Source organism: Marmota monax, unplaced genomic scaffold, assembly GCF_021218885.2.
Source record: "Marmota monax isolate L192 unplaced genomic scaffold, Marmota_monax_Labrador192_F-V1.1 WCK01_AAM20220418_F8-fsc00062, whole genome shotgun sequence".
Taxonomy (NCBI): Eukaryota; Metazoa; Chordata; class Mammalia; order Rodentia; family Sciuridae; genus Marmota; species Marmota monax.
This window is the reverse complement of record NW_026695221.1, coordinates 3,438,935-3,457,224: the sequence shown is the minus strand read 5'-3', so window position 1 is coordinate 3,457,224 and position 18,290 is coordinate 3,438,935. Positions and strand designations below refer to the sequence as shown.

The 18,290-nt window shown below is 42.3% G+C and overlaps 1 protein-coding gene across 4 annotated transcripts in view; it reads left to right on the top strand.

The window, feature by feature from the left end:
• The window catches only part of Ntm (neurotrimin), a 978,825-nt gene extending 962,157 nt beyond the window's left edge, over positions 1–16,668 (top strand). The window contains exons 7-10 of one of the 4 annotated variants that reach the window (XM_046432819.2): positions 1,275–1,426; positions 4,462–4,497; positions 9,948–9,980; positions 14,934–16,668. In XM_046432819.2, the coding sequence (XP_046288775.1) occupies positions 1,275–1,426; positions 4,462–4,497; positions 9,948–9,980; positions 14,934–15,037 (325 nt within the window). In that variant the 3' untranslated portion in view covers positions 15,038–16,668. The remainder of the gene's footprint in view (positions 1–1,274; positions 1,427–4,461; positions 4,498–9,947; positions 9,981–14,933) is intronic. The other 3 variants (XM_046432820.2, XM_058575237.1, XM_046432821.2) reach the window with 3 other exon arrangements.
• The last annotated feature ends 1,622 nt before the right edge of the window (positions 16,669–18,290 follow it).

The window sequence follows — 18,290 nt, the reverse complement described above, 5'->3', positions numbered from 1 at the left end:
CATTCTGTAATCTCACAGAGATGAGGTTTCTGATGATACAAACCAGCTACACTCTATGCTAAAATACACCATAACCCAGGGACAGACAGGGATCCTCTTGTCTTACACCAGAAAAACACATTACACTGAAAAACATTTTATAGTTGACAAAGCATCTCTTCATCATTGTCTTGCTGAGCTTCACTTTTCCTTTCTGCCATGAATATCGTCCTTCTTGGTTTGGTGATTTCAATACCAGCCATTTGCCCCAGTGCATGTCCCCTGGGCCTGATTCAGTGCTCATCCCCACTTGACATCATTTTCTCACTGCAAGTTTTGCTCCATCCAGGCCCTAAACGGTCAACTTAGGCATTTGTTCATGTTTTCCATGATCTTTTATGAAGAATGTTTTCTCCCCAATATTTTTTTTTCTCTTTCCTATAGCACAGAATGAGCTTCTGGGCAAGGAATACAAATTTTCAGGGAAAGTAAAAGGTTGATGTAAAGCACTTTTCTTGGCATATTGTCCTGCCACATTGATTGCTCACAGAGACTGTCTTGATTCTACAAAGTCATATTCTTAGTAATTTCTAATCCTTCCCAGATTGATCCCCTATGATACCCTGGGGCGATCACTCTTCCTAAGTCCTTCAGAGTTCCCTGATATGAAAATAATCCTTGATTATTTTCTTCTTTTCCCAGATCCGCCCCTGCAAAAAAAAAAGTCTTATCTGTAGAATGTCTCAAGTACTTATGGAAAATTTGTATTGCCCAAGTGCTTGAAAAAATAGTGTTTTTCAAACCTTTCAGGTCATGCATCTCTTTGAAGCTTCAGTTTTTCATTGTCATCATCAACATCATCATTGTTATCATCATCATCATCACTTTCATTAACATCATCAACAGTTCCAGACAAATACGCGCTTTCCCTTATCCACTGCACGAATGATAGTCTCCTAAAGGCCAGAGAGATGATGGTGTATTGTTGTGGCATAACTAAGAGGTAGCAAGAGTAAAATGATGCATTTCTTTTCAGAAGACTGAAATATGGCCATAGGATATATGCCATCCTTTTTGGAGTATCTCCATGGGCATGGAGCACTATGGAGCACTATGATCACCTGTGCATTGTGAATGAACATAGGGTATCATCGAGAGGAGGAAATAGTGGGGTTATTATAATGTGTGATGGGGAAACAATGAGAAGTTCATTAATTCTAGAGTCTATTTCCATCCTATGAGAGAAACTGACCATGTCTTTTTATTCTTCTCTTTATGTCTCTTGTTTGTTTTAGACTGATTGAAGGAAAGAAGGGAGTCAAAGTGGAAAACAGACCTTTCCTGTCAAAACTCATCTTTTTCAATGTCTCTGAACATGACTACGGGAACTACACTTGTGTAGCCTCAAACAAGTTGGGCCACACCAATGCCAGCATCACATTATTTGGTGAGAATGTGCCCTGAGCTGGGCACTGAGAGAGTGTGAAGTGGGGAGAGTCCCTGTGGGGAAGAAGCTAGGGAGGAGGCTCTAGAAGGATGGGTATCAAAGGTGAGTTGAGCAGGCAAGAGGGAAAGAAAGATGAAAAAGAAGAGAGGAGAAAGAGAGAATGCAGGTATGAAAGTAGATATCTGGAATGGGAAAATAGAAATGAAACAGAATTTTCATTTCACTCTATAATGAGAAAAATTCTAAATCAGGAAGAAAAGGCTTTGAGATGCTAAAAATGACATTTATGTTTTTGTTTTTGTTTCCTCAGTGGTGTCTTCTAAACTGACATGGAGACTATAATTGAGTAAAATAGTAAAGAGCCCAGAGAAGAGTATTTACTATTTCAATATTTTCCTCACTGGGTTAATATAACATGATCCCTTTTCTAAAATGTTTTTCCATCTTTTGGAAAATAAGATAAATCAAATTGTATTCATCAGAATAGAATCACAGGTCTTGGGATCCTTAATAATATTAATTTCAGAGGGAGAAATAATGTAGAAAATGAGGATTTTCCAAGTTCCCCACTTGTACCATTGGATATTGTCTGGCTGGATTAAAACATTCATCCATCCAAACCATCATCTTGAAATATGTTGCATAGTCATTCATGCATTCATTTCCTAAACAACTCTTTATTAAAGGATTAATGTATATAAGGCAAGTTGCTCTAATTTCATTATGCATTTGGCAACTATCTTATTGCCAGAAGCAAGTGAACCAGCTCTCTGGTAGACCCTGGATGCCCCACCTCTCTGCCCAGAGACTGTCTATGCAGAGGTGAGCCTATGTCCCTGTGTGTCAACAGACAGACCTACAGGTGCCTGGCAATGGCTTGGCACCTTGATGGATGCAAATATTCCCTGCACATCAAGTGGTTAATTTCTGGTTGCCTTTTGTGCAAATCCCTCCACACCCCCACCACACTTAGTGGTTCTGGGACTTTTCAAATCCATTCTCCAAAAACCCCATGTTGAAAAGTACTCTTAAATGTAACATAAAAGGGGAAAAAATGGGGACTTTGACAGATAATTGGCAAAGACATAAATTGTGGTTATTCCCAGAAATCCTGGATAATCCATCGCCTCAAGGGCCACACCCCTGCCCTAACCCTGCCATATGACCTCAGTAGCAGTGTATGTTCCATTGTGACATCTTTGCTTCCAAATCACATTCTCCCAGCCTCTTGTTCTGCACATAAAATAAAGCCCAGCTTTATCTGAGAGGACTGGGAAAAGGAAGGCTGCCCTTGATCCCAGAGCCTCTAGCACAGAATGGACAGAGCTATGATTAGAGTGATTGATCTGCCTGGCATCTCTCACACAGGGAGAGTCATGAGTGCCCTCACATTTGTCAGGCCTTTTTTTTTTTTTTTTTTTTTTTTTGACAGATGTCTGTCTTCAGGCAAGAGGGCCAGAATTAGAAAAGAACAGGCCACTCCTTCCTCTGTCTTGCAAATCTAAGCTCTTCCACACTTTCCCTTCTACAGCTTCCCAAGTCCTACTCTGCAGCCACAGGAGTCCTGATTCCTATAAATAGTCTTCCTCCTCCTCTGACCTTTTCTTTCTTCTGATTTGGATGCAGAAAATGGCTTTGCCATTGACTTTATCACTACTGTCTAATCCCCTAGCCTCCTCCCCTTAACCCTTCTCAAGATGAGAATAGGGAGAAGCAGCAAACTTAAAAGAAAAAAAAAAGGAGTGAAATAACTGGAGTTTATGACAAGACAAGTAGTGAACCATGTGTCATAAACACACTCAGCAGATCCATTTGTGACCATTATAACTCCTTCTTCTCCCTGCCCTCCCCCCATTACTTTAAAAGCATTCAACCTGTGCTAACTTTGGGGGTACTTCAGCCATTGTCAGCTTTCTAGAGTCCAGGGTTCTCTAAAACCAACATTATAAAATGATGGTACCTATGTGAATAAGTTTAGAAGACTGGGTCAAACAAAGATGAATGGGTACATGTGGGGTCCTCTTTAATGCAGGAATTCTCAAAGATTAACCCCATTAATGTTGAAGATGAGCATTTTCAACCCATTAATTCAAGCCAAGTCTAGTGCAGACATTATCATGGCTTCTAAGCTCATTATTGAGCTTATTTTTTTTTATCAAGTTGCCCATCATCATTATCATTGAGGCTCCTATCAATGAAGTCTTTTGACAAATATAAATTTATTAGGAGATTTTCCATGTCATTTTCCTTTAAGTTCTATCAAGCAGATTAGGCAGATGGGAAAGCAGCAGCATTTACTTCACATGAGTATATGAATTCATGATGAAGTTCATTCTCCAGAAAGCCAGCTAAATTATCATAATTTTGCCACCACCTTGTACACAAACTGCATGCTCTTTCCATGTTTCCTAGACATTGAAAAGTGAGGGATTCTGATGCAAGATATTTCCATTGTGATAAGGATCTTGGGAGACTTAAGAAAAGAAACAGCATGCTCATTCCTATCTCAAACTAAGTGGGCTCCAAGCATCTGATCTCTGGGATTGCAGAACTGGCAGTAAACACGAGAATTCTGCTGCCACATCCCTGAATCAGTGATTCCTGGGAGATCATATTCCAATCATATTGCCATGGGATCAGAAGTTCTTGAAGTTGAACTTCTTTGAAACACCAGGGGTGAGGATATGGGAGAGAAATCTCTCTGGAAAGAGGCTTCAGCCATTTGTTTCAAATCAGAACCTCAACTCAGCACAAGTGACAAGTGAATTCATTTGTACTGGAAAATATATACAGTGGCCAGGTCCTGTTCTTCCCAACCATCCCATCCAATACGAAACATAAAGCATCTCAGTGTTTTTCTTGCTGCACCTTGTCCTACCACCTTTGGTTTTTGTGTCTTCCTTTATTTATCCATTTTTCCCAAAATGCTTGTAAAAAGACAGTATACAAACTATATATGACAAATATATAGCTACTGTATATAATATATGTGTTTGTTTTCATTTTTCTCTCTTGTTGTCCCTCACCCGATTTAGAACTAAATGAGCCTACAAGCTCAACTTTGTTGCAAGGTCAGTATCCCCCTTGCTTTATGTTTTCTCTCCCCTCCCTTCAATCCCAGAGCCCCCACTCCTCTCCCTTTCCCCTGTTGTGCATTACCTGACACTCCTTTCAGTAAAGTTGTTTAGAAGATGGTGGTGGAAGGCTCTTTAAGGAAGTTTTTGGGATCTGGTGAAAATCCAATGACAATTCTCTTTTCTCTGCTCATCCCTTGCCCACAATGCCCCAGGAGGTCTGGGAAGGGAAAGGAAAATAAATATCATTCACATCTCAAAACCCAGAGATTAGCATGAAGGCAAAAGGTTAAAACTAAATCTGAATTAAAACCAACTGAGCAGCTTTCATAAAGAATCCTGTTGATAGTCCCTCAGCAACAAGGTCAAACACATATATATGGATGATTGAAATATTCCATCAAGTGCATCACTTGGCTCACATGACTCTCCAAGGGAGGGAAGCAGGCTGGTGCAGCATGCATGTTTGCCTACAAGTAATGATCTAGAGAGGGTGCCTTCCCTTTTAGTTCAGAACCTGACCTTCCGTAGTTCTCTGTTTTGGGGTAAGTCATTAAACTTTATTCAATTTCCTCTTCTATAAAATACAGTCGATTTGTCTTATCTACCTTACAGAATCAGACAACATTCAACTTGAAAATATGTAATAAAAAGACTTTGAAACAGGTGCATTTTGAATCTCCAGATACAAGTCAAAGAGAAAGAGTTACTTCGATGGAGACCATTCCTTCATGGAGCATCCTATGGGGTCCATTAACTCATCCTTCAAATCCTTTTCCCAGCCCCTTGACATCCCTTCCACATCAAGTTCTTTTCTCATGTCCACTAATCTAGTGTAAATGACCCATTAAGAACATGCCTGAGCATTTGGGCTGAGGGGTAGAATAAAACTGGTGCCTTTTGGGTGCTGTAGTTCTCCTCTTAAGGACAGTGCTGAGTCCAGCAATAGCCCAGCAGAAAGACAGCTTGTGAAAAGAATGAGGGGAATGGTTTTTCCCACCTCCCAGCCCAACCTTCCCACCTCCCTCTTCCCACCTTACCCTGTTCCACCATTCACATTCCAGATGTTCATCCTGTTCACCCATTCACATTCTAATTGTGCAAATGATCATAGAAGGACAGTTTTAAACCTGGGAGGTGGATGGGAAGAGAGAAAGAAATCAATTATGTGAGGAGCTGTTTGACAAATGAGGAAAAATGCTTGTATCTTGAAAAGAGTCAGGGCTACATAGTTCACCTTAGTGATATATAGTAACTTGGTAATGAACCATGAACAGGAAAACGAAAGAAAGAAAGAGGAAGGAAGAGGAAAGTAAATGAACATATTCAGATTCAAGTTATGATTTAATGTATGATTATTGAACCTCCATGTGAGACATAGTCACAGATGTGAAACAGCATTAGAAAAGTAGCCAACATAAATGGTATTAAAGGAAGGAGGGACTGAACTTACAACAAATGATTCTTCAGAAGTGCCTTCAGAAGTTACTAAGCTAATTCTGGCTACTTAAGGCTTTATTTTCAGAGGAATAAGAAACATTTGAAACTTGGGTAGTGGTTTCTAATAAGCTAATATATTCAGCTAAAGTTATATGCATCATTTCAAATCAAAGTCATCAGCAACAAAACCAAGCTGAAACAAAAATAAAAACAACCTGAACACTTTACCTAGTGGCTGAATATGGGACTTGGAGCTGGAGACATTGTTATCAGGCTCTACCTGCCAAGAGAGAGCTGGGTTGTTTTCTCTCTCTCTCTCTCTCTCTCTCTCTCTCTCTCTCTCTGTGTGTGTGTGTGTGTGTGTGTGTGTGTATCACTCTCTCTTCCCTCCCCCCAGTGATTTTATTTTATTTATATGTTTATTTTTGTGAACTGATTGATTTGGGTGGAATGATCTCTATGCCAACTTTCTAATTTCATTCTCTGGAAGTGTTCAGTCCCTCATCCCACCAACCAGAAGTAGTAAGTCATAGACATTTGCAATATTCTGACAGCTGAGTTATGTGGTTTTTAGTATAGCTGCTGGACTTTTTGATACAACTAGGAATATTTTAAAGGAAACAGACCTTGACCCTGGGCACACTCACCTCATTCATCTGTGCTCAGTTTTCCTTCTTCCTTTGCTACTCTCTAATGCAATAGAGAGCAACCTGTTTTCTTAGGGAATACCTTCAAGTTATGCACATCTTATCAGAGAAGTGTAAGAAAGATTTATACCAACATGTGGATTTCCACTGAGAGGGAACACTGGTTTTTCAGAGAAGTTCAAAGCTATTTTGCTACACAATATCTGGATAGACTAGAAGGCTTTTGATAAGGGAATTTCATTCCTCCTCAGCATTTTTTTTTTGCCACCCTTGAAGTATTTCTCTGCCTCCCTTTTGCAAACACAACAGATTGCATGTCACCTTCTCGTATTAATATTTGGTGGTGCAGGATTCTTGCAATGATAAATAAGGACTCGGTGCTATGCCAACCATCCCTCATGAAACTTCTGCACAGGCCAGTATGCGGGGGCCCACACTGCAAGCTCAGCGGCTCCCGGGCTGCTCATTTCCCATCCACTGGCCCTTTGTCTTTTATCTTCTAGGCATTAAGGCAGATTTGATGATATCAGTGGGCTGGGAAAAGTTGGCTGATTAATGCCTGTGAACCTCACAGTGACCATCAAACCAATTTATTAAAGAATGGGAAGCAAAAGTAAAGTCTAGATATCAGAAGGAAACAATTGCAACCACAGAAAAGATGATCAGTGCTTCCCTGCAGAGGATTAAAAATAGTTAATTAGGCCAAGCCACCAAGGCATCCACAATTAGCATTTCTATGGCACCTGTATGTTAAAAATAAGAGAAAGTACAAAAAGAAAAATTTCCCTCATCCTCTTTCTGGAAAGGTGGTATATCTGTTCTCATCCAGCATACCTCTGCTTCTTATTCAAATAAGACAACAGCCCAGAGCTTTCCTGACTGTTGGATTCAGCCATGAGTATTCAGCTTTTTGCTGGAAAAAAAAATCACTATGAGTTGAGCTGAAACATTGAATACTGACCAGTTGGAGACTTAGGGTGTATGTAGGGGATCCTTTTACCTTGCATTTTCTTCTTTTCTTTTTCTTTTCCCTCTTTCCCCTCCTTTTCTTTCTACCTGTATCCCCATTCTACCCTTCCCTCTCTTCCTTCCTTTTTCTTTCTCATGACTGTATTTTCCCACTCTGTGTGGTTCCTTCTTAATGCATCATTAACAAAGAGATCAACTAAATTTCAGTCAAGGTCCTGCTGAAGAAAGATGTATGCTTGGATTATCAGGGATTGTTTCTTTTCCTGATAGCAAGATCTTATTCAAACACTTCAGTCTGTGGCTCGCACTGGCTTTGAAGCCACAAGCAAGATTTGTATTTATAGAAGGTAGAGCCAACAGAAACATGTCAAGCATGTTTTGGAGGACTGACATTGAGCAGCATTCTTACATCACTTCTTAGTGCTAGAGTAAAGGAATGATGGGCCAGAGCACAGCATGGTGGGTTTAAAGTAACTATAAAGCTTATCATGCTTAGGTTTTCCTTTCTGTGCTAAGAAAGGGTGCAAGAACATTCTGTTTACCTGGAAGGATTGACACATTGCTACCTGGAAAGACCCAAGGTTAAGTTTTAGCTGAGGTCATGGGTGGGTATCAAATTGTTCTTTATCTTCATGGATGCTCTTTAGCATTGAACTTCTTCGAAGTAGTGATTGTTATAGATTAGCAGGGGTGGGGAGTGGAGGAGCTAGACAGGAACAATTAAGCTAAAGTTGTTTTCAGATCATTGCTGTACAGATAATCTCTTCTGGTTGTCTAGAGCAGGAACTTTGCCTTTGATTTTTCCCCCCTCTTCCTGATAGTCCCAACTGCCAAATGGAAATGTCCTCTGTTCCTCCTCTAAAAGTCTGAACCAGCATCCCCTTCACTCTGTGGGTGACTCTTCCCCAAGCTTACCCTTTATTGCACTGCTTATGGTTTGGGGGTAAAATGTGTGTGACTATTCATATTCTCAAGTCTCTCTTCAAACTGCCTTCATCCTAGTTATCTTTTATCATACAGGGAGATCCAGAAATCAGTGATACCTGAATAAGAACATTAGTAAAAAAAATGCCCTTCCTAAAGTTCTGGCTGTTTTCAAGGGCCCAGTGAGCACTCTAGGGAACTGTCCCTGCTAAAGGCACAGACAACATAGAACCATCACTTCTGTACTTTTTCTACTATCCCAACTTTACATCAGATCTTCCTTCAGTCATAAAATATTTAACCATAGATCACCACTTATGTTTTTATATCGTCAGAACAATTTCTCAGGGTTGCTAAAGTCCACTTCAATAGAGACGGATATCATATATCTGTGCCTTTAAAAACACAATGAGATCTTGAATGCACAAGTATGTATTCATCTGACTTTGAACAAACATTATAGTTGCATTGAGGAAGACAGTTGTATCTAGGTTATCTTTCTATATGTGAGGACATTTGTCAGTTAACATAGATTTCAAAGCCATCCCCTCAATCAAAAGTCTTTAAGGACACTTTTCACCCTCTCAGTACCAAGTGAATAATTGCAGAGGCTGCTAAAGAGGGAAGTAAGAGATTAGAGATGATTACAACTTCTGACCAGACAAAAACACCTCCTATCCACAGAAGAGCTGGGGAGCCTCTGTGACATGTTCTGAGAGTTTGAAGCTAGCAAATTGGGAATCTTCCCTGGTCTAACCAACAAAGAGGAACTGGCTCCCCAGCATTTCTACAAGGAGGTGAATCAAGTGCAACTGTGGTAGCACAGGTGTGGATCTTTACTGCCTCATGTGACCCAAAGAGATGAGACCCAACAGGACCAAGCTGGTATTGTCTGACTCATCAAGAAAAGTCAAACATCAAAAATCTGGGCTCTTCTGGCACTTGAGAGCTTCTTCACTGGTGTTTCTAAAATGTATAGTAAAATCAGGTGAAAGTTTTATATTTCAAACCAAACATGGGCACCCATATTAAAACTATGATATTTTACATCCATCTGTACCAGTCACTTTTGTACTTAAGACCCACACTTCAACACTTAGGAGTTACTCTGATAGCCAAATACAGAAATTTGTTTTACAGAAAGGTTTTGACATGACAGCTCAGGTTGCAGAGGTGTCTCCTGTTAAAATGAGGTGGATATTTTGGCTCTGCTTCAGTCTGTGGTCTGTTCTGACCATTACTCATACCCTTTCTTAGTCCCCAGTTCACTTCTAGCTGCCTTAGAACATTGACATGGGTCACTATGAGTGCTGGGCTTTGGTCAGGACAACGAGAAGCAGGTTCAAGAGGCCTGGGGAAGCTCTTGGGCCTGAAGAATCACCAAGTTCCTAAAACCATCTGAGGGCAAAGTGAACACTTCTAACTACTTTCTATCTTAACAGTGGCCTGTTTTTTAATTTCTTTTAGAAGTGAAAACTACAGCCCTGACCCCTTGGAAAGGTTAGTATATTTATTTTCAGGAAGCTGCTGCTTGGTGGGGTATGTAAAACTCTTTACCTTCCTCCAGGATGCCTTCTTTTCTAAGCTCACACCAGGAAGCAGCCCAGAGGGAACCCTTCCCTGACCTTGAGCATCTCTGTGTCAATTTCTATTAACCCTGTCCCTAAGGACATCCCATTCTCCCTGGGTAGCTTCCACTTGCACAAGTCTAACTTGTCTTTGCTGGTGGCACTAATGAGCACCTGTCAGTGCCCAGAATAGCTGCATCTCTGAGCTCCTCTGTACCAGGCCTGCCTCTTTCCTTGAACAGGAATGCTCTAATGCAGTGATCTTCTTAGACCTTGGCCTTGCATGCTGCCCTTTGCTTATTCCCTTCTCTCTCTCTCTCTTCCTCTCTTTAACTTGGAACTGGAAGGGCAGTGATGGGAGGGAGGGAGAAATGGGAGGAAGGGGGAGGTTCTGGGGTGAGTCACTTGGCTAGGAATAAAATATGTCTTATTTGCGGCTTTCATTCCTGCCAGATGTTTCCGATGGATAATTGACACTCATCACAGTTCTCTGGGACCCTAACTGTCCTGGTAATTAGTCTCTTTAGGCTTCCGCAACTTTCTAATGAGATAGAGGCAATAAAGACATCCAATGTGAAGTGGAAGTGTGGCTGGATGAAGAACAGAGGTCTCAAATGTGTGGCCCTATTGCCAGGCAGATGGACAGAACTGTCACTCTGGCAGGCACCAACTCTAAGAGGCCTTGCTCCCAGGACACTATGATTCTTGTCTGCCTGGACAAACAACCACATCTCATAGCAATTTTTTTTAACGTAGCATTCATTTAGAGTGGGAAAAAACAGTCATATGTCTGTGGTGCCCACCTTAGCCAGTTCCCAGTTATCACTGTGGGCCTCACTCTTTCTTCTCTTTATTTCCTGAAGATCAGGAGTTGTACAAAAAAGCAGCTCCGAGTTAGTGAGAAGAAAATTTCCTTTGGAGACAGAAGTCAGGGGACTTGGGGAAAGCCACTTAAGCTCTCTAAATTTAAGCCTCCATCTATTATAAAAGAGATAATAATCTGCATCTCCTATATGAGTGTCATCAGTACTGTGATAGATAACTTTCCACCTGAAAGCATCCTACCTGAATTCCTTGTCCATATAACTTTGCTTCTATGTAGACATTCACTCAGCACCAAAATTTTTAGTGACTTTTATTGGACAGTTAAAGAAAGGGAAGAAGGGTATCTGGAAGAGGAAATTGAGGTAAATCAAAGACAAGATAGGAAAGTAATTTTTTTCCCTCTCATTTGGTTTGATTTCTTTCCCCAAATATAATCTTAAGAGAAAGAAAACACAAGGATAAAGTAATTATGGACACATCAGTGTGAGTCACAGTACTCTCTACTTCCATCAACAAACATCTATTGAATACCTGCCATAGGCCAATGAGACACAGACTCTGCCTTTAAGAAACCGGTATTACAGAGGAGAAACTACAAGTTATACAAACAAAGACAATTTGAATATGGCAGGGGTGGGGAGTGTTTTAGTAGGAGAATGTATAAGATATTGAGAGCACCAACCCAAGTGGATTAAGAAAGGTTACCTGGAAGAGGTGATTGAAGGCCAGAACAGAATCTAGAATAAAGAATGGGAGTGAGTTAGATGAAGTACATCTCTCGTAGAGGGGCAGAATGTGTGAAGTTGAGGAATAAAAAGAATATGGCTAGAGGGTGTCCACCCATGTGTGTGTGGGTATGCCTGAGTGTATATACATGTGCCTGTTTTACATGGTGGGACAAAAGACACTGGAAGATGAGGCAGGAAGAAAGGCTGACAAGGTAGCTAGCAGGTAGATCATACAGTGGGGTGCATTTTCTGCCAAAAAAGTTTGAACATTTTTCTTAAGACTATAAGCCTCAGATTAGCAGCATGATTAATTTGGGATGATAGAAACACCACCTTGGAATTAGCATAAAGAACAGATTTGAGGGGTCAAGGCAGCAGGTGGCAAGGCCCAGGTGGGGAACATTTTGTGAATGGAGTGGCGGGGATAATTCCTGCTGTCTCCTTTGGGAGGATTGTGTGGGGTACCTGTGCCTCAGGGAACACCTCTGTCTCCTGCCCTTTCTTTCTTGCTTCCTCCAGTTTCCTGCTAGAATCTATGGAAGCATAGTAGTTAGGGTCATGGGGAGGAGAAGGACTGCCTGTGTGGACTAGAGGGTGTGGGCAGACTGGACTTGCATGCTCAATGTGCATTCCTCATGCACAGTGACTCTGACAGCCCCTTCTCAGGCCTGAATAGGAGAGCAGAAAGGCCCCTGAGCTTCTCCAAGATAATGCTATAAGCAAGAGGAACCATAGAGAGGCTCTTGGTGCCCTTTTTCTGTTTTCTGTAGAAAACATTGTCCCTAACACAATGGGTTAGAATCTGTCTTGAAAGACTCCCTATAGTGCTTCTTAGCAGGAAGCAGAGCCTCAAAAGAACTCTGAGGGGTATCCAAACAAGGCACCACAAAGAACACTGGGCAGAGCCTCCAGGCCATTGTGACTTGACATTGTGGGGTGCCCTTTGCCAGCTCACAGGTACCTCTTAAACTATGGAATCCCCCACCCAGAAACAAGATGTTCAGCCTTTTCTTACATGGTACGCAAGTCAGACCCCTGTTGGGCTGTACACCTGGCTCTTGGTTCTGTTTGCTGGTCAGACCTGCAAGGAGGAATGCAGGAGAGAAGGATGCTCTCAGGGATTTGGCATTTGTTCTCTAACTCCTTTACCACTAGGCATCTTGTTAGCCATGGTGGGGAGCTGATAGGAAGAGATGTGGTATTCTGAGACTGAGTAGAGAGTTGATTTCAAAGCTGTGTCTGTGGAGTGTTCAGAAGAGTGAAATAGGTAAAAGAAACAAGAGTTCAGGTGCCGACAACTCTGGGTCCTTCCAGGAGCAGAGGGTATCAGGTATGCAGGACACATTTGGAATTGTTCTGGGAAATGTGCATATATGGAGATGGAACGTGACCACTAGATCTGTCCAGGGGAGTCATGGGACTGGGCTCCCATAAAAGCCTTTTGGGTCAGGAGGACTTGGAAATGATAATCTTTGTCTCTTAGATTCCTTAGTCTCAGGTCCAGGCAGGGTTCTTGTTGGGAAAGGTCTTGGAGTGGCCCAGAAGAAAAGACTTTATCAGAGGAGAGAAACATAGCTTCTTACCCTTAAAAGTGACAGAGAATGGCTTCCTTCCTTTGGCTCCAAAGAAAATGTTCTGAAAGATCACAGTGGTGGTTTGTGTGGTAACATAGTAGTTAGATTCCAGAAGACACAACCAGTTAGTGTCCTATCTTGAAGGACCAGCAATTGAAATGTAAATCCTCATGCATGTCCTTTTGTAACCAAGGATTTTTGTGGCCCCAAGGATGCCATCAGTTTTGTGTTGCCCAGCAGGTCACCTCCTTGCAGGGTGGAGAGCAGAATAGATTTCCTGAGGATTTCTCAATTTGGGGATTTACACTGCTGCAAACTTCTGGCCTTGAGAAAACTGAACCAGATACCAGAGAAACAAGAGTTGCCCTGCTACATCTCAAACTTGTGACTATTTAGCTACCACCCCCAGATCAAAGATTTATTCCAAAGGGATAAAAAATACAATCACATGGGTAGTGGCCCTAGGTCTGAAGTTTGTCATGTCCTTGACAGGACAATCCCATATGGAATCAAAAAGCCAGGTTTGATTCTGAACTGACTTAATCAGTTCTGAGACTCCAGTGCTGAGCATCCAAGTCAGTCAAGCAGGTTCAGGCTCTGTTACTTATTCCCAACCCTGTGAAGAAATGGACTGAGTATAATCACCAGCTTTAAATACCTCTGTGAAATCAAGGCAGCAGAAAATGTGAGGACACACCCAATCACAGAGGTATCTTAGTTAATCAGTCACCGAAGTCACCTGGCATCCAAACTTAGGTACTTTTCAGGAATCATAGATCCATTTGGAATTGGGGTTTCTCGGCCACAATGGTCTAAGTAGCCAAAAAGCTGATGTTTTAGAGCAATGGAGAAATTACTAGGGAAATTTTTGGACACGAAGTCCTCTTGCTTCTTGTGTTCAGCTCCATTTCAAAGAGCATCTGCTTTGCAGGCTTGGTTAGTCTGTGCCTCATAGGGAAATATGCCCTCCCTTTCCCTTGCTTGTCCTTCAGGATGGGTCTCCAATTGGTTTTGTCTTCTGTACTCCAGAGTCCATTTAAATCTTTAATTACATCAATGTCCATGCAGAAAACAGCCTCCTCTTTCTTTACTTTGTCCCACCTCCACTCTGTTGGGCTGATTTGGAGCCTTTGGGCATCTGATTCATGAGCTACATCTGCTATTATCTTGTCCAGATGGGGAAGAGGCCAAGCACTCCAGGTAGAACCCAGCGCCCTACCCTGAGATGGAGTGATTGACAGAATGGACTCTGTGCCCCATGCAGCAGTAGCAGCCGGCAGACAGATTGTTGTTTTCAACAGGTCCTTTTCTGAACAACAGGTTGAGCAGCTGGAGGGTTGTGTGAATGATCAAGGCAGTCAGAGCTCAGAAGGGGTTGGGTGAGAACACAAACTTTGCAAGGGTTTATTTTATTGAAACTCCACGTAGGATATTTATTCATCAGCCACCTTCTTGAACTCGACCTTGAGCCATGGCCTTAGCATGTTTATAACACAGTAAAGGAGTGATGCCAGCAGGATGCTTTAACCTGAGCCTCCAGTTCTCTACTTGCCAGGGAAGGCTTCCCATGGTGTCCTGTGTGCATGGATGGGTCAAAGCTTGAGAAAGTTCATTTCTAATGCTGGACCTGAAATAGCCGATGCTCCACTTTAGGGATGCCTTAGCAGAGCTAAGTCTGATGACACCAGACCAGGCCACTCACAGGATTTTCTTCCACTTTACAACAGGCAGCTCATGACCAGTGCGTTCTTTTCACAGGCCCCGGCGCAGTCAGCGAAGTGAACAATGGGACGTCGTCACGGAGGGCAGGCTGCATTTGGCTTCTCCCTCTTCTGGTCTTGCACCTGCTCCTCAAATTTTGATGTGAGTGCCACCTCCCCTGGGGGGGAAAGCTGCCGCCACTGCACCAACAACACAACCGCAACGGCAACCTGACAGCAACAATAAGAATCAAATGAAATTCAGAGAAACACAGCCTAATGGGACAGAAATTCGAGGGAGGGAAACAAAGAATACTTTGGGAAAGAAAAAAAAAAATGTTTTAAAGAGGAAATTGAAAATTGCCTTTCAGATATTTAGGTACCACTGAGTTTTCTTTCTTTTCCCAAAACGGGAAGAATGCACACCCGGCTTGGGCCCACCCGCAAGCTGCACCGTGTGACCTCTCTGTTGCCAGGGTGGGCAAGGGCTCAGATGCCGTGCCCACTAAAGTGCCCCACCATGGAACATTCTGGAGTCGGCCATCCCAAATTCCATCCGTCAGTAGAGACAAACGCAGAGTGAGCCATGCAGGCTCAGATGTGCCACGGCGGGCCCTTTGGTAGACTGCGCCACCATTGTGTGTGTCATGAAATGTGAAATTAAAAAAGAAAGAAAGAAAAAGGAGACAAGACAGCCTGACAGCGACAACGATCCCACAAACAACAGTCACAAAAAATCTTGTTAAACATTTTTTTTCCTGTTTTTCATTTTACTACATGGACATGATGGATAATAAGGGATTCTGATTCATTATTAATTTTATTAATTATATTTTCTGATATGAGTCTAGAACTTAGTGCAAAAACAAGACGAAACTAAAATATACACACATGAGAGGGGTAAAGAGAAATGTGTTTGTTAAATATTAAAAATGAATAGTGTTATCTCTTAACTAGGTTTACAATAGGTGGACCACACACCAGGAATAAGGACCTGGTGAGGATTTGGCAGATCCACCAAAAAAAACACATCCAGTTTTACCAACCTCTCCACCAGCGCTACAGATTCCTCCTTTTCTGGCATTTCATGCAGACAATACTATGCTATCTACATACTGTTTAGAAATGGAAAGTTGACCACACTGTATCTTGGGTTTGTTGGCTATGCTTCCTTTGATGACATATATTATACAGTATATATATACATATATTTTTTTTGTTAGAGTTCTAGCCATTTTGTTTCTCAGCAGGGTCCTTTCTCAGACATTACTGCATGCTGTATATGGCTTTAGCTGTGTGTTGATCTTCTAAAAGATGATAGAGTTTACTGGTAATTGTGTAATCAGCTCCTGCCTTTTTATTTTCTTGGGTTATTTACACGTCAGAGACATTTATAAAAAAGTGAAAAGCAAAACAACTAATACCAGGCGCAGCATTTTTCCAGGTGTGGCTCTCTGAGGCGAAGGCCCTCTTGTCCCAGGTTGCCTCGCTTCTCCATCACGCCTCGGGGCATTAACAGACAGCAAGCAACTGAACAAACTAAACTGTCAGTAACCACTTGCTTTAGCCCATTATGGGAATCCCTGATGCCTTTGTGACCACTGGAGAATTTAATCCTCTTGGTTGATTTTATTTAATTTCCCACCTTTGTGTGAGTGTGTATGAAAGAGAAGAAAAATGCAGTTTTTAGGTAACCTTTTTTTTCCTCCCCCCGAAGTCTGGGAACCAGAGCGGCCTCGGGAGGGGTTCTGGATGTGATGAGGGAAAGTGGGATTGGGGGATAGGGGAGGGAAGGGTTGTCTCTGACTTGACATTAAAAAGTGTTCCATGTCCCTCTTTACCTGGTGTGGTACCTCATTCTGCAGCAGGGGAGGGGAGAGGTACAGAGCCTACCTGGCCAGGACTGAAGAACAGGGAGTGGGGACGGGATCTTGTACCCTTCCTGGAGTGGGTGGGAGTATATTGAGACAGGCAGCCCAGACAGGAGACCACTTCACAGAAGCAAGGGGTGGAAGTGGCATCTAATGGGGACTGTCTTCAGTACCTTCAGAATACCATGGCCTGGCTGCTGGCACCCCACTTGTATTTAAGTCTTTCACCTCCTTATAGGGGAGAATTTCAAATCCAGTCATGGAGAAGGCTTTTATGTCTGTTTCTGATAAGCAATAGAGTGTGGCCATCACCAACATGGTGGTGATTAAATAATCCTGAATCCCAACACCCAGTGTTCTGGGGACTCTCTTCCCTCCATATCTGTCCCCTGCCCCTGAATATCACCTCTAGCCACAAATTCAGAGGAAAGGCAGATTTTAATGCAAAATAATATTCATGTAATTATGTTCTGGGTGGTTCTAGAAATTAAATAAGCAGCAGAAGGGATCTTTAGTGCCTCCTGAGAGGAGTCAGAATGTTTGCAAAGGAGAAGTATGATTTCCAGAAGCCACTAGCAAAATGGAGAGGAGATTATTGACTTCACTTTCCTCTGTGCCCCTCTGCCCTCCCACCCCACCCCAGCCCCGGGTGTCAACTTCTTCCTGGCAGCATGGTATGGGAACAGGCTGGCCCTGGCCAAATCTCTATAGTTTGGATACATTTGACTGCACCAATGTATCTCTATGTCCTGGACCTGCTGAAGGTGGGACCTTTAGGTTTCCTTGGAATGAAAGTGGGTTGGTGAGACTCACTAACATTTCCCTGCCTGGTACTTCTCTGCAACACGGGCTGGAGTTTTTGGAGACAGGTCATGGATCACTGTAATAGAGGGGAGGTGGGTGCCAGCTGATTTCCATGTTCCTATACTGGAGACCTGAAAGCCCTTTGAGTAAAATATGCCAAGCCTCCTGAAAAGAAACCCTTCGAGGATCCACTAGGATGGGAGAACACAGTGTACACAGGCTCTCTTTGAAATGAAGCTTCTCTTTTCAAATATAGTACTACCAGATTTCCACTAGTAGACAGCTACTAACATTGACTAGACTATTCTAGCAAATATGAGTAATACCTACTATGAATAACCATGCTTCAGAGTGCTGCTCCCAGCAGTGAATAGCATTCAGGGCCAACTTTGTAAAGCAGTATTGATGAGCTTGACTTCATTTCACCTATGTGCCAAATCAATAGTCCTCTTGCCTTACAGTTCTTTAGCAATCTGGTTGTGCAAGAGCATACTCTTTGTGGACAAGCGTTACTGTGACTGGTAAGTTCTTCAGACAGGAAATCTACCTATCCTATCAGGAGGTGTTTCTTCTCATCATGACATAACATGCCACATGAGGCCCAAACTCCTAAGGGAATATACAGGTACTCACGAGAAAGAGCATTCCCCTTATGGGCCTTAAACTAAATTGAGGGTTCAATTTAGGAGAACAGGGCTTTGATAGAAGCTCACAATTCTCAAGTCCACCTTTCCTGGGAA